At 34.3% G+C, this 17613-nt stretch overlaps 1 protein-coding gene across 23 annotated transcripts in view; it reads left to right on the forward strand.

Annotated features, from left to right (window-relative positions):
• The window catches only part of ABCA16 (ATP binding cassette subfamily A member 16), a 223653-nt gene that overhangs the window by 98457 nt on the left and 107583 nt on the right, over window positions 1-17613 (forward strand). For 22 of the 23 annotated variants that reach the window (XM_023616175.2, XM_023616174.2, XM_023616178.2 and 19 more), the window contains one exon: window positions 14188-14342. The exons of the other annotated variant lie outside the window; for it this stretch is intronic. In XM_023616175.2, the coding sequence (XP_023471943.2) occupies window positions 14188-14342 (155 nt within the window). The remainder of the gene's footprint in view (window positions 1-14187; window positions 14343-17613) is intronic. 23 annotated transcript variants of the gene reach the window in all.

Consider the following 17613-nt stretch of genomic DNA (forward strand, 5'->3'; position numbering starts at 1 on the left):
ACCTCTAAAACTGAAGAAGAAAGAGAGAATCTGAGTAGCCCAACCACAAGTAAAGACATTGAAACAGTAATCAAAAGCCTCTCAAAAAATAAAAGTCCAGCACCAGGTGGCTTCTCTGGAGAATTCTATCAAACATTCAAAGATTTAATACCTATCCTTCTCTTACTATTCCAAAAAATTGAAGAAATGGAACACATCATAACTCATCCTACAAGACCAAATTCACCCTGATCCCAAAGCCAGGCAAGAACACAAAGAAGGAAAATTACAGGCCAATATCACTGATGAACAAGATGCAAAAAGCCTCAACAAAATATTGACATACTGAATACAACAATACTTTAAAAGGATCACACACCATGATCAAGTGTGATTTGTACCAGGGATGCCAGGATGGTTTAGCATCTGCAAGTAAATCAATGTAATACACCACATTAACAAAATGAGGAATAAAAACCACATGATCATCTCAATAGATTCAGACAAAGCGTTTGACAAGATCCAACATCCATTTATGACCCAAAAAAACACTTAATAAAGTGGGTATAGAAGGAAAGTACCTCAACATAATACGGATGATATGTCACAAACCCACAGCCAACATAATACTCCACAGGGAAAAGCTGAAACCATCCCTCTGAGAACTGGACCAAGGGTCCTGACTCTCACCACTGGTATTCAACATAGTTCTGGAGGTTTTGACCAGAGTAATTAGACAAGAAAAAGAAATAAATGGCATCCAAATTGTCAAGGAAGAAGTGAAATTTGCTGTTTGCAGATAACATGCTTCTATGTGGAAAATTGTAAAGAATCCATTGGAAAACTATTAGAAATAATCAACAACTATAGCAAAGTTGCAGGGTACAAAATCAACTTACAGATATCAGTTGTGTTTCTATACTCTAATAATGAACTAACAGTATACAATCCCCATTACAATCGCAACCAAAAGAATAAAATATGTAGGAATAGTTTTACCAAGGAGGTGAAAAACCTGTACAATGAAAAGTATAAGGCATTATTGAAAGGAGTTGATGATGACATAAATAAATGGAATAGGGGCCGGCTCCATGGCCGAGTGGTTAAGTTCACACGCTCTGCTGCAGCAGCCCAGGGTTCGGATCCTGGGCACGGACATGGTACCACTCATCAGGTCACGTTGAGGCGGCATCCCACATCCCACGACTAGGAGGACCTGCAACTAAGATATACAACTATGTACGGGGGCAGGGTTGGGGAGATAAAGCAGAAAAAAAAATTTCCTTTAAAAAAAAAGAAATGGAATGATATTCCTTGCACACAGATTGGAAGAATAAACATAGTTAAAATGTCCATACTACCTAAAGCAATCTTCAGATTTAATGCAATCCTAATAAGAATCCCAATGATATTCTTCATGGAAATAGAAAAAAGAATCCTAGAATTCATATGGGGCAACAAAAGACCCCAAGTAGCTAAAGCAATCTTGAGAGAAAAGAACAAAGCTGGAGGCAGCACCATCCCTGACTTCAAAATATACTACAAAGCTTTAGTAATCAAAACAGCACAGTACTGGTACAAAAACACACACACACACACACACACACACACACACACAGCTCAATGGAACAGAATTGAAAGCCCAGAAATAAAACTACACTCTACAGACAGCTAATCTTCAACAAAGGAGCGAAGAGCTTACAATGGAGAAAGGAAATTCTCTTCAATGAATGGTGTTGGGAAAACTGGAGAGCTACATGCAAAAAAAGGAAAGTAGACCATTATCTTACACCATACACAAAACTTAACTCAAAACGGGTTAAAGACTTGAAGGTAAGATGTGAAACCATAAAACTCCTACAAGAAAATATAGGCAGTAAACTCTTTGACATTGGCCTTAGAAATATTTTTTCAAATACCATGTCTACTTGGGCAAGGGAAGCAAAAGAAAAAGTAAGCAAATGGGACTTCATCAGTAAAGAGCTTCTGCAAGGCAAAGCAAACCAGGAACAAAATGAAAAGACAGCCCACCTACTCGGAGAAAATATTTGCAAATCATATATCCAAAAAGGCTTTAATCTCCATAATACCTAAAGAACTCACACAACTGAACAGCAAAGAAACAAACAACCCAATCAAAAAAATGGGCAGAGGGTATGAACAGACATTTTCCCAAAGAAGATATACAGATGGCCAATAGACACATGAAAAGATGTTCAACATTTCTAATCATTAGGGAAATGCAAGTCAAACATACAATGAGATATCACTTTACACCTGATAGAATGGCTATAATTACCAAGACAAAAAATAAATATTGGGGAGGATGTGGAGAAAAGGGAAGGCTCATATGCGGCTGGTGCAAATGCAGACTCATGCTGCCACTATGGAAAACAGTATGGAGAGTTCTCAAAAGACTAAAAGTAGAAATTCTGTATGACTCAGCCCTCCCACTACTGGGTATTTATCCAAATAACTTGAAATCAGCAATTGAAAGAGACTTATGCATCCCTATGTTCACTGCAGCATTATTCACAATAGCCAAATATGAAGGAACCCAAGTGGCCATCAACTGATGAATGGATAAGGAACATGTGATATATATATATGCAATGGAATGCTACTCACACATTAAAAAAAAGAAAATTATCCCATTTGCAGCAACATGGATGAAGCTTGAGGGCATTATGTTAAGCAAAATAGCTGAGGAGGTAGCTCCAACTTCCAGTCCTTTCACAAGAAAAATTGATAAATAAGCATAAAATGTTAAAACCAATTTTTTCAAAAATCTGGAAACATTTGGAGACTTACAGCAATCAAGCAATGCTAAATGAACAAAAAGGCAATTTAGAAAGAGTAGGAGGTGAGAGTAACATCAGCAATATGCTGGACTTGGAAGCTTCAGGCCCTCATTCCCCACAGAGACACTGAGTTAACAACAATATACAGACAAAAATGCCTTTTTGAAAGCTCTAGAAACAAGTTTAGAAGCTGCAGCATGGAAATGAATGCATAGACAATATCCAAAGGGGTATAAAGTTTGAGGCATTTTCTTGCCTTAATCCCTCTCCCCACATGGCATGGCATAATCAAGAGGAAACTTCCCAATTTCAAGCTCCTTTGTCAGGACAGAAAGAAAAGACTGGAACTTGTGCCCAATATTCTGGCTTGTCTGGGGACTGCCCAATGGACTAATTTCTCTCTTGCTTAACAGAGTACTAATGGGAGTGGCTGCATGGTATGACTGTCAGGTTGGAATCCACAGAAAGAAGAAGCAAGCTCTGCAGCACTTTAAGGTTCTTTAAAGCAGTAGAAAGTCTGCATTTCTGCTGGCAGATGCCAAGGGGACAACAGATTATAGGCAGAAAAATACAATAGAAACTGAAACCAAAACCTGCAAGCCACTTATGGAACTTAAGATAATTAAAGACAACCATTTATACTGGAATAAAAGCACATGCACAACCCTAGAGAAGACACATCCCCAGAAAAGGTTTGAAAGGTCCCAAACCTCTATCTTGGCTGATTGGTAAAGGACTTCCCCTGCATGAAGCCAGTCTCTAAAGACTGAGGAAAGTATCCATTTTTTAAATTCTTAAATCTCAACAAAACATTATAAGCCATACAAAGAAACAAGGAAACATGCCCCAGTCAAAGGAACAAAACAGAGTTCAAGAACCTGACCCTTAAGAAACACAGACCTCTGAATTACCTGACAGAAATAATGTTAAAGTTGTTCAATGATCTAAAAGAGAACACAAATTGACAACTAAATAAAATGAGGAAAATGATGCATAAACAAAATTAAAATACTAAGAAAGATGGAAATTATTTTTTAAAAACCCAAAAATGTTCTAGGTGTAAAAATATAACTAAATTGAAAACTTCATTAGAAGATTTCAACATCAAACTTGATCAGGCAGAAAAATGAATCAGTGAACTTAAAGACAGGACATTTGAAATTATCAACTCAGAGGAGTAAAAAGAGAAAAGAATGAAGAAAAGTGAGAAGAGCCCAAGTGACTTATGGGATACCAACAAGTGGACTACTATATGCATTGTGGGAGTCCCAGAGATGAGAGAGAGAAAGTAAGAGTATTTAAAGAAAGAATGGCTGAAAACTTCCCAAATTTGGGAAAAGAAACAGACATACAAATCCAAGAAGGTCAACAAGCTACAAGTACAACTGTGAAAGAAACCCACAATGAGACACATTATAATGAAACTCTAAAAATTTCAGAGAAAGGTGACTCTTTAATTGCAATGGAGCCTCTATAAGATTTTCAGCAGATTATTCTGCAGAAAGCTTGAGGTGCAGAAGGTAGTGGTAATAAGTTCAAAGTGCTGAAATTTAAAAAACCTGCAACCAAGAAAACTGTATCTGTGAAAACTGTACTTCAAAAATGAAGGAAAAATTAAGATTTTCCCAGTTAAACTAAAGCTTAAGGAATTTACTACCACCAGACCTCTCCTACAAGAAATGCTAAGAGAGTACTTCAAGTTGAAATGAAGGACTCCAGACAGCAACAAAAAGCCATATAAAAATATATGGACAAATATAGAAACCTGTTTTATTCTAATTCTGGTGCATAAGTTCACTTTTGACTCATATAGAGCTTAAAAGACAAAAGCATAAAAAATAATTATGAATCTATGTTAATGAGAACACAATACATAAAGACATAACTTGTCTTTATAAAAGAACTACAATGAGATATTGCCTCATACCCATCAGAATGGCTATCCTTACCAAGACAAAAAATAACAAATTTTGGAGAGGATGTGGAGAAAAGGGATCCCTCATACACTGCTGGTGGGAATACAAACTGGTGGACTCCAACATTCTTTCATGATTAAAAACACTCAAATTAGGACTAGAAGGAAACTACTTCAACACAACAAAGGTCATATATGAAAAGCCCACAGCTATTATCATACCTAATGGTGAAAGAATGAGAAATTATCCTCTAAGATCAGGAAGAAGACAAGGATGCCTACTCTTGCCACTTCTATTCAACGTAGTACTGGAAGTCTTAGAGAAACTAAGCAATAAAAAGAAATATAAGTCTTCCAAATTGGAAAGGAAAAAGTAAAATTGTTTGCAAATAACATGAATTTTATATATGGAAAACCATAAAGATTACACACACACACACACACACACACACAACCCTGTTAGAACTAATTAGTGAATAGAGTAAAGTTCCAGGATACAAAATCAACACAAAAATCAGTTGCATTTCTATAAGCTAAAAATGAACAATGTGAAATTAAGAAAACACTTCAATTCCAGCAGTATCAAAAAAGAATAAATACTTAGGAATAGACTTAACCAAAGAGATAAGACTTATACACTGCAAACTAAAAAACATTGCTGAAAGATAATGAAGAAGACAGAAATAAAGACATCTAGTGTTCTTGGATTGAAAGACTTTATATTAAATTATATTTATAATACTCAAAATTATCTTCATATTCAATGCAATCTCTATCAAAATTCCAATGGCATTTTTGCCAAAATAGGAAAATCTATCCTAAAATTTGTATGGTATCTCAAGGAATCCTGAATAGCAAAAACAATATTGAAAAGAAAAAGAAAGTTGGAGGCCTCACACTTCCCAATTTAGAAACATATTACAAAGCTACAGTAATCAAAATCATGTGGCACTGGCATAAAGGCAAACATATAGACCAATGAAATGAAATAGAGAGCCAAGAAAATAACCATGGTGTCTATATTCAGATGATCTTCAACAAGGGTGCCAAAACCTCTCAATGGGAAAAGTAGTTTCTTCAACAGATAGAGGTAGGAAAACTGCAAATGGGCAAAATGATGAAATTAGAACTTTACCTTACACTATATAGAAAAATTAACTCAAAGTCAAATAGAGACCTAAATATAAAACCTAAAACTACAAAATTAGTATAAGAAAATATGAGAAAACTTCATGACATTGGGTTTAGCAATGATTTATTAGTTAGGATACCAAAAGCAAAAATGGACAAATAAGACTAAATCAAACTTAAAAACTTCTGTGCTTCAAAGGACATAATCAACAGAGTGAAAAGGCAAACTATGGAACTGACAAGTTTAGAAAGCCACATGCATGCTTATGGCAAGACGCATGTTCAGGAAAGACTTAAGAAGACCCCATGATTTCACTTCTGGCTGATCTCTAGGCTCAGTGCAGCCTGGTGAGTGTTAAAGGAGTTCCTAGCAAAGGCCGCTCTGTAAAGACTGGAAGAGTTTTGTTTTATTTTGTTTTGTTCTTTAGCTCCTGGCATTCAAGGAAATCTCTGTCAAAACACTACCTGTATACAATCTAAAGGATCAAGAGATTTCAGTAATCACACAAGACAAAGAAGGCAGTCTTTATTAAAGTAGATTAGAAAAATTATTAAACAAATGGATGAATGCAACCTTCAATAATCAAAAACCTTGGCGAGAGGAGAGAATCTGCAGACTTACCACATTACAATATTCAAATGTCCAGCATTCAACAAAACATCACTAGATATACAAAGAAATAGGAAAGTATGTCCCACCCAAAGGAATAAAATAAATTGACAGAAACCCGCCCTGAGGAAGTCCAGGCAAAGGACTTACTAGGCAATGACTTTAAATTAGCTGTCTCAAATATACTCAAAGAATTAAAGAAAACCTGCACAAAAACTAAGGAAATCAGGGAAATGACAGAGGACAAAATTAAGTATCAATAAAGAGGTAGCAATTTTAAAAAGGAACCAGGCAGAAATTCTGGGCCTGAAAAGTACAATGACGGAAATGAAAGTTTTATTAGAGGGGTTAAACAGAAGAATTGAGCAAGCAGAAGAAAGAATCATTGAATTTGAAGGTAGGACAGTTGAGATTATCCAGTCTAAAGAACTGAAACAAAAAAGATGAAGAAAGTGAGAGAGACTAAGGAACCCATAGGACACTATCAAATATACCAAACAGGGGAGTCCAAGAAGGAGAGCAGAAAGAGAAGGGGGTTGAAATAGATTGGAAGACAATGGCCCAAAACTTCCTAGACTTGATGAAATACTTAAATCTGCCCATCCAAAAATCTCATTGAACTCCAACTGGATAAACTTGAAGCATTCAACATCAATACACACTATAATCAAACTGTCAGAAAACAAAGAGAGAATTTTGAGAGCACCAAGAAAGAAATAACTTCTCACATACAAGAGATTCTCACATACAAGGGATTCTCAAAAGTTACTAAATGATTTCTTATTAGAAATCATGGATACTAGAAAGTAGTGGGATGACATATTTAAAGTGCTGAAAGAAAAAAATCTTTTGGCCAAAAATGCTCTGCCTGGAAAAACTGTGCATCAAAAATAAAAGAAAAATTAAGATACCTATATAAACAAAAGCCAAGCAAGTTCATTAGCATGACATTTAGCATTACAAGAAATGGTAAAAGGAGTCCTTCAGGTAAAAATGGAAGTACACTAGACAGTCACTTGAAGCTAGCATGAAGAAATAAAGGTCTCCAGTGAAAGTAATTGTATAGGCAGACACAAAATCCAGTATTACTGTATTTTTGGTTTGTAACTTACATTTTCATATGTGGTTTCAAAGACAAATTCATAAAATTATTTTGTGGGGCACTCAATGTGTAAACATGTAATTTATGACAACATAAAGTGGAGAGGATGGAGATGTGTAGGAACAAGGTTTTTATAAGCTACTGAAGTTCAGTAGTTATCAATTCAAACTAAATTATAATAAATTTAATATCTATGTATAATCCCCATGGTAACCACAAATAAAATATCTAGAAATTGTACACCAGGGAAATGAAAAGAGACTCAAAATGGTTCACTAAAAAATCAACTAAGTGAAAATTAAGGCAGTAATAAAGGAAGTGAGGGACATAAGTACAGGACACACAGAAAACAAAGCAGAATGATAAAAGTAATTTTAAGAAGCAATAACTTTAAATGTAAGTGAATTAAACTATCCTGCCTAAAGGCAGAGATTGGGAGAATGGATGTTTTAAACAGACCAAACTATATAATGTCTACAAGAGACTCAATTTAACATCCAAAGACACAAATAGATTTAAAGTTGCAAGATAGAGAGATTGCATGCAAATAGTAACCGAAATAGACCTGAGTTCACTATAATATCAAACAAAGTTGACTTAAGGTCAAAATTGTAAAAAAAGACAGATAAAAGACATTATATATTGATTAAAGGGTCGGTTTCATCAAAAAGATAAGTCATAAATATATATGCACCAAACAACATAGCCCCAAAATATATGAAGCAAAATTTTACTTCAATATCCCAAATTCAAAGAAAGATAGGTCAACAACAGGGAAGAGTAATATAAAAATAGCAAGCTTGAACAACACACTAAACAGATTGGACAGAACAGATATGTATAGAACACTCCACACAACAGAATACACATTTGCACATAGAACATTCTCCAGGATAGATGATACATTAGGCAAGGAAACAAGTCATGATAAATTTTAAAAGATTGAAATTAGCAAAATATCTTTTCCCACCACAAAGGAACAAGCTAGAAATATAAATAGCACAAAGAAAATTGGGAAATTCACAAGTTTATGTAAATTAAGCAACACATTCTTTAATGACCAAGAGAACAAAGAAGAAATTGTAAGAGAAATTGGAATTGAAAAGAAGAAAATTTCAAATCAATTATCTAACATTACACCTTGAAGAGTTAGAAAAAGAGGAGGAAATCAAACCCAAGGATAGCCAAAGGAAGGAAATAATGGAAATTATAACAGAGAAAAAACATAGAGTAGAAAAACCATAGAATAAACAAAGCCAAAAGCTGGTTTTTCACAAAGATTTCTAGAAAGTGGCAAATCTGTAGCTAAACTGGCTAAGAAAAAAGAGAAGATTGAAATTACTAAAATCAGATATGGAAATGGAGAAATTACTACCAACCTTACAGAAATGAAAAGGGCTTATAAGAGAATACTATGAACAATTGTACACCAACAAGTTAAATAACCTAGATTAAATGGACAAATTCCTAGAAACACCAGAATTACCTGAATGAATTCAAGAAGAAATAGAAAATCTCAACAAATCTATACTGTTACTGCCATAAGGATAAACCTGTAGACCAAAGGAATCAAATTGAGAATCCAGAAATAAACCCATACATCTATGACCATTTAAGTTTTTGGGGTTTTTTTCCTAGGGACTTACTTGTTCCTAATATTTTCATTAACACATTGACTTTGTTTTGATGAATCCTCTAGGAATTTTTATGCAAATGCAGTTTTGCTAAAAGGAACACATTCTTTTCTTCCAGCTTTACCGGGATATAATTGACATATAACATTGTGTAACTTTAAGGTATACAACATATTGATTTGATAGACTTATATACTGCAAAATGATTACCACTGTAGCATTAGCTAACACCTCCATCACATCCCATAGTTACCATTTTTTTTTTGTGGTGAAAATATTTAAGATCTACTCTCTTAGCACCTTTCAGATATATAATACAGTATTGTTCACTGTATTCACAATGCTGTGGATTAGATCCCCAGAATTTATTCATCTTCTGACTCGAAGTTTCTACCCTTTGACCAACATCTCTCTCTCTTTCCCATGACAGAAGTCACAGTCCAGGGTCTCCTTTGACCCTAAGCTGTGCCGTCTTGGGGAAGGAGTGATGCTGGCAAAGTCAAGCTGTTCCTCTTAGCACTCCAATGTGTCCAAACTCATGTTTTTTGCTCAAGCGGGATGCTGGAACTTCTCTTCTGTAAACCTGGACTTCCATAAAGGCTATCTCATTCGTGGGTGACTGCCCAAGTCAGTGTTCTCCAGGTGTTCCCAGACCACAGCCAAGAAGGGCTGGAACCAATTCACAGACTACTCCAGGTTCCACCATTGGTACTGAGGTCTGTCTGCCTATTATCGAATGTCCAGGTGGGCAAGACTTCTCCCAGGTACCTTGACATATGGTGCTGGATCCCACAACTCCAACAGAAGCACTTTTGTTGGTGGGTGAATGCTGAATTTCTTTTTTGTTGAGTAGGGGACAAAAATGAGGGACATCTATGTCACCATGATGCTAACATCACTCCATCTGTCCTTTTTTTAAGGCTGAATAATATTCTATTGTGTATATATACCACATTTTATTTATCCATTCATCTGTAGATGGACATTTAGGTTGTTTCCAAATCTTGGCTATTATAAATAATGCTGCAATGAATATAGCAGTGCAAATATCTCTTCAAGATCCTGATTTCAGTGCTTTTGGATAAATACCCAGAAGTGAGACTGCTGGATCATATGGCGGTTGGTTGAATCTTTGGATGCAAAACCAGCAGATACAGAGGGTTAACTATGTATGGTTTACAAATATGATCTTTTTTATTTCTGTGACATCAGTTGCAATGTCTCTTTTATTTCTGATTCTGTTTGTCTTCCCACTTTTTTCGTCAGTCTAGTTAAGGTTTGTCAATTATGTTTATCTTTTCAAATAATTTTAATGATTTTTTTCTATTGTGTTTCTAGTCTCAATTTTGGTTATTTATTCTCTACCTCTTGTTATTTCTTTCCTTCTGCTAACTTTGGAATTAGTTTGCCCTTTTTATAGTTCCTTGAGGTGTAAAGTTAGGTGGTTGTTTTTTTCCTTCTTTTTTAATGTAGGCATTGATCAATATAATCTTGCCTCAGTACTGTTTTTGCTGCATCCCATAGGTTTTGATATGTTGTGTTTTCATTTTCATTTGACTCAAGATATTTTCTAATTCTCTTTTTATTTCTTCTTTGACCTATTGCTTTTTCAAGAATGTGATTTTTCAAAAATTAAATTTCCACATTTATAAATTGTCCAGTTTTCCTTCTGCTATTGCTTTCTAGTTTCATTCTTTTGTGGTTTAAAAAGATATTTAGTATTATTTCAATCTTAAATTTTTTATGCCTTGTTTTGGGACTTAACATATGGTCTATCCTGGAGAATGTTCTGTGTGCACTTGACAAGAATGTATATTTTCTGCTGTTGGATAAAAGGTTTCTTAGGTCCATTTGGTCTATAGTGTTATCCAATTCTGCTGTTACCTTGGTAATCATCTATCTGGTTATTTTATCTGTTATTGAAAATGGGATATTGAAGTCTCCATGTAATATAATATTTCTATCTATTCTTCCCTTTAGTTCCGTCAATGTTTGCTATATATATTTAGGAGTTCTGATGTTGGTGCATGTATTTATAATTATTATATCTTCCTGCAACTTTACTGTTTTTATCATTATATGATAAAATCATTATATAATCATTGTATAATATTATTCTCTGTCTCTTTCAACTGATTTTACTTAAAGTCTATTTTGTCTGGTTTAAGTATAACCACCCCTGCTCTCTTTGGTTACCATTTGCATGGAATATCTTTTTCCATGCCTTTACTTTCTGCCTGTGTATGTCCTTAAATCTAAAGTGAGTTCCTTGTAGAGAGCATGTAGTTGGATATTGTTACTTTATCCATTCAGCCACTTTATATATTTTTGATTCTGTTCCTTTACAGTTAAATTATTGATAGGGAAGCACTTACCATTGCCATTTTTAAATTGTTTTCTGTCTTTCTGGTAGTTCTTTTGTCCTTCTTTTCCATTCTTGCTGTCTTCCTCTGCGTATCATTACTTTTTGTATTGACAGGCTCTGATTTCTTTCTTTTTCTTTTGTGTGTATTCTATAGGTATTTTCTTTGTGGTTACCTTGGAACTTACATAAAATATTTTATAGTTATTATATTTAAGCTGATAACAACTTAACTCTAACCAGAAACAAAACTATACAGTTTTTTAACCAAAGCAGTCTTAAGAAAGAAGAATAAAGCTGGGGGCATCAAGCTTCCTGATTTCAAACTATATTACAAAGCTATAGTCATCAAAACAGTGTGATATTGGCATAAAAACAGACATGTAGAGCAATGGAACAGAATCTAGAGCCCAGAAATAAACCCACAAATATATGGTAAATTAATTTGCGACAAAGGAGCCAAGAACATACAATGGGGAAATGACAATCTCTTCAATAAATGGTCTTGGAAAAACTAGACATCCACATGCAAAAGAATGAAACTGGACAACTATCTTACACCATACACTAAAACTAACTAAATGGATTAAAGACATGAACATAAGCCCTGAAACCATAAAACTCCTGGAAGAAAACATAGACAGTAAGATCATTGACATCAATCTTAGTGATGATATTTTGGATTTGACACCAAAAGCAAAGACAACAAAAGCAAAAATAAATAAGTAGGGCTACATCAAACTAAAAAGTTTCTGCACAGCAGAGGAAACCATCAACAAAATGAAAAGGAACCTACTGAATGGGAGAAAATATTTTCAAATCATTTATCTGACAAGGCAGTAATATCCAAAAATTAAAAAGAACTTGTATAACTCAATAGCAGAAAAACAAATAAAAAATGAGCAGAGGATCTGAATAGACGTTTTTTCAAACAAGACATACAAATGGCCAACAGGTACATGAAAAGATGTTTAACATCACTAACCCTCAGGGAAATGCAAACCAAAACCACAATGAGATCTCACCTCACATCTGTTAGAATGGCTGTTATCAAAAAGAAAAGAAATAAGTATTGATGAGGATGTGGAGAAAAGGGAACCCTTGGGCACTATTGGTGAGAATGTAAATTGGTGCAGCCACTATGGAATACAGTATGGAGGTTCCTCAGAAAATTAAAAATATAACTACCATATAATCCAGCAATTCCACCTCTGAGCATTTATCTGAAGGAAATGAAAACACTATCTCTAAAAAGTATATGCATCCCCATGTTCATTGTAGCATTATTCACAATAGTCAAGACATGAGAACAACCTAAGTGTCCATCAACAGATGAATGAATAAAGAAAATGTAGAGTTGATCTTCCTACCAACTGGATTGTTCACTTTGGGATAATCATATGAATGCAAAATCTCTATCTTTAAACTTCTTTGGGGCCTCTTTGATGTGGCAGTTTAGCCTTTACCCTAACTCAGTGGTTCTCAAAGTATGGTCCTCTGACCAGCACCATCATCAGCATCACCTGGTAATATGTTAGAAATGCAAGTTCTCATTAATGGTGAATGGATAAAGATGTGATATAGATAAACATATAGATATAGATCACACACACAATGAATATATATATACACACACACAATGGATTATTATTCAGCCATTAAAAAGTAGGAAATCTTGGTATTTGCAAGAACATGGATGGACCTTAAGGGCATTGTGCTAAGTGAAATAAGTCAGAGAAAGACAAACACTGTATGATCTCACTTATATGTGGAATCTTAAAAAAACAAATTCATAGATACAGAGAACAGATTGGTGGTTGTCAGAGGTGAGGGATGGGAGCTGGGCTAAATGGTATTTGAGGGCCAAAAAGAAAAACTTCTAGTTATAAGATAAATAAGTCATGGGTAGGTAATACACAGCATAGTGACTATAGTTAATAATACTGTATTGTGTATTTGAAAGTTGCTAAGAGAGTAAATCTTAAAAGTTCTTATCACAAGAAAAATAATTTGTAGCTATGTATGGTGATGGACATTAACTAGACTTAGGTGGTGATCATTTTGCAATATATACAAATATTGAATCGTTATGTTGTACGTCTAAAACTAATAGAATGTTACATGTCAACTATATCTCAATTTTCAAAAGGATATATATTTTTAAACAGGATAAATGATTCATAGGGTTTAAATGGTTTTATAGTTTCTTTTCTACATATTACCAAATAGTTCCCCACAAAATCTGGACTGGTTGTTATTAATATTTAAGTTTCTTGGGGACAAAAGTTACATATTCCAGATATGTTTTTCATAGCATCTACACAGTACCTAACATGGTTCACAAATATCTTAACTGGCTGATGACAATGCAAATATATTGGAAGATAGCAAATTATTTAAATGTTTTTATCTCCAATATAGTCCATACTCGTAGAAAATTAATATAAAAAAGATAAGAAAAAGAAAGAAAATCAAAAGCTAGCTAATCCTACCACCCAGATGTAACTATAATTTTCCTGAACTATTCTCATGCAGGAGACGGTGCTAAATCTTTTGAGTAATCCACCAGTAGACTGAATTTGAGGTGCTGATTTGCAGCGTCTTATGTTCTCACCAAAGCACAGCTTTTGTTATGTCTTCTGCTTCCTTGTAGGTCGCTACCCTCCCACCAGAGGAGAGGTCTATATTAATGGATATGACATCTCGAAGAATATAATTGAGATTCGAAAAAACTTGAGCTTCTGCCCACAGCATGACTTGTTGTTTAATGACTTGACAGTATCAGAACACCTTTTTTTCTATGCTGTGGTAAGTCAGAGATTTTTTTAAATTATATAATAAATTTAACTTTTTTCTTTTAATGTACAGATCTATGAATTTTAATACATTTAACCAACACCACAATCAGAATACGGAACAGTTTCATCACCCCAAAACATTCCTTTATGCCACTCCTTTGTAGTCATCCCTCTTCCCCTGAACCCCTGGTAACCACTGATCTATCCTTCATCACCATAGTTTTGTCTTCTTGAGAATATCATATAAATAGAATCATATAGTATGTAACCTTTAGAGATTAGCTACTTAGAGCATAATGCCTATGAGATCTATCCATGGTTGTGTAGTAGGTAATATGTTTCTTTTAATTGTTGAATAATATTTCACATTTGGATGTAACACAGTACACCAACTGAAGGACATTTGGGTTGTTTCCAGGCTCCACACATATGAATAAAGCTGTTCTGAATTTCACGTACAGTTTTTTTTTTGTATGTAAACATAAATTTTAATCACTCTCAGAGTAGGATTACTGGATCATATTATAAATGCCAAACTGCTTTCCAGAGTAGCTGTACCATTTTGCACCCCCACCAGCAAAGTATGAGAATTTCAATTGCTCCACGTCCTTGCTAGAATTGGGTATTGTTAATACTTCTTTTTTAAGTTTAACCATTCTAATAAGTGTGTAGTTGTATCTAATCATGGGTTTAATTTACAATTCATGAATGGCTAATGATGTTGATCATATTTCATGTGCTTATTTACCATTTTAATAGCCTCTTTGAGGAAATATTTGTTCAGGCCCTTTGTCCTTTTGTGTGTGTGTGTGAGGAAGATTGGCCCCAAGCTAACATCTGTTGGCAATCTTCCTCTTTTTGCTTGAGGAAGGTTATTGCTGAGCCAACTAACATCTGTACCAATCTTCGTCTATTTTATGTGGGATGCCGACACAGCATGGCTTGACCAGCAGTGCTAGGTCCTCACCCAGGTGCAAACCTGTGAACCCTGGGCCGCTGAAGTGGAACCTGTGAACTTAACCCCTATGCCACTGGGCTGGGCCCCCTTTGTCCATTTTTTTAATTTGGGTTATTCATTTTCTTATTACTGAATTTTTGAAAGTTCTTTGTATATTCTGGATGTATGTCTTTTGTTGGATATGTGCTTTGCAAGTATTTTCCCCAATCTGTAGCCTGTCTATTCATTTTCTTGACAATGTCTTTTGCAGAGGAAATTTTTTAATGTTGAAATCTAATTTATCACATTTTTTCTTGATGGATCTTGCCTTTGCTGTCTTTTCTAGAGCTCATGCCTAACCCCAGGACATGAAAATTTTATTCTGTATTTTCATCCAAATTTTGGTAGTTTTACATGTTACACTTAGATCTATGATCCATTTTGAGTTAGTCTTTATATAAAGCTGTAAAGTTTAAGTCTAAGTTCATTTTTTTGCATTTGGGTGACCAATTGTTCTAACACCATTTTTTGAAAACACTCTGCTTTCATGATTTTTGCACATTGTCAAATATCAAATGGCCATATTTATATGGACTTATTTCTGAACTCTCTTTTCTCCTCCATTGAACTATGTGTATATCCCTTTGCAAATACCACACTGAACTGATTAGTGTAGCTTTACAGTATGTCTTAATATCGGATAGTACTATTCACAACTATATTTTTTAAAAGAGTGTTTTAGCTATTATAGCTTCTTGGCCCTTCCAGATAAATTTTTGTATTATTTTTTATATATCTACAAAAATTCTGCTGTGATTTTGATTGGTATTACATTAAATCTATATATCACTTTGGAGATAATTAACATTGTTACTATGTTGAGACTTCAAATCTTTGAACACAGTATCTCTTTACATTGGTTTAGGTCTTTGATTTCTTTTATCACCATTTTTAGTTTTCAATATATAGATCCAATACCATATTACCAGAGTTAATGTGTGTGTGTGTGTGTGTGTGTGCGTGTGTGTGCGTGTGTATTTCATTATTTGGAGCTTTAAAAATTTTTTGATGTCTAGTTACTCATTGCTTCTACATAAAAAATGATTGATATTTGTGTGTTGACCTATTAACCTCTGACCTTGCTAAGCTCATTTATTAGGTTTAGGAGGGGATTTTTGTAGTTTCCTTTTATATAAAGACAATCATGCCATCGGAGAATAAGGGCAGTTTTGGTTTTTTGTGCCAATCTGTGTGCTCTTTATTTCTTTCTCTTGTCTGTTGCACTGGCTAGGAACAGTATGATGTTGAATATTGTTATTGAGAGTGGGAATCCTTGACTTGTTCCTGATCTTAAGAGGAAAGCATTCTGTCTTCCACCATTAAAAATTTTTTTCATAGGCACCCTTTATCACCTTGAGGAAGTTCCTTTCTATTCTTAGTTTGCTGAGAGTTTTTAATAAATGAATGTTGCAGTTGGTCAAAGACTCTTTATATATCTGTTAATGATTATGTGATTTTTCTTCTTTAGACTGTTAACATGATAAATTACTTTGATTGATTTTCAAATATTGACCAGCCTTACATTTGTGGGATAAATCTCACTTAGTCATGGGTTTTGCTAACACATGACTGAATTTGGTTTGATAATATTTCATTCAGAGCTAAGTTTATAAGGGATGTTAGCCTCTAGTATCCTCTTTTTGTTTTGCCTTTGTCTGGCTTTGGTATCAGGGTAATACTGGCTTCATAAAATGAGTTGGGAAGTGCTCCCTCTTTTTCTATTTTCTGGAAGAATTTATGAAGAATTGTTTAATTTAATTCATATTTATTTAATTAATTTTAATTTTAATTTATTTCTTCTTTAACTATTAAGTAAAGTTCACTAGTAAAACCATCTGAACCTGGAGATATGTTTTTGATGTTTTTAAATATGAATTCAATTTATTTAAGAACTAGTCTATGATCCAACAATCCCACTTCTGGGTATATATCCAAAGGAAACAAAATCAGAATCTTGAAGAGATATCTGCACTCCCATGTTCATTTCAACATTATTCACAATAGCCAGGATATGGAAACAACCTAAATGTCCATCAACAGATGAATAGATAAGGAAAATGGGGTATATCTATATAATGGAATGTTATTCAGCTTTAAGAAAAGAAGGAAATCTTGACATTTGTGACAACATGGATGAACCTGGAGGACATCATGCTAAATGAAACAAGCCAGATACAGAATGACAAATACTGCATGACCTCACTTATATGTGGAATCTAAAATAGTCAAACTCATAGAAGCAAAGAATAGAATGGTAGTTGCCAAGGGCTAGGGGTGGAGGGAT

Source organism: Equus caballus, chromosome 13, assembly GCF_041296265.1.
Source record: "Equus caballus isolate H_3958 breed thoroughbred chromosome 13, TB-T2T, whole genome shotgun sequence".
In the NCBI taxonomy this organism is placed as follows: Eukaryota; Metazoa; Chordata; class Mammalia; order Perissodactyla; family Equidae; genus Equus; species Equus caballus.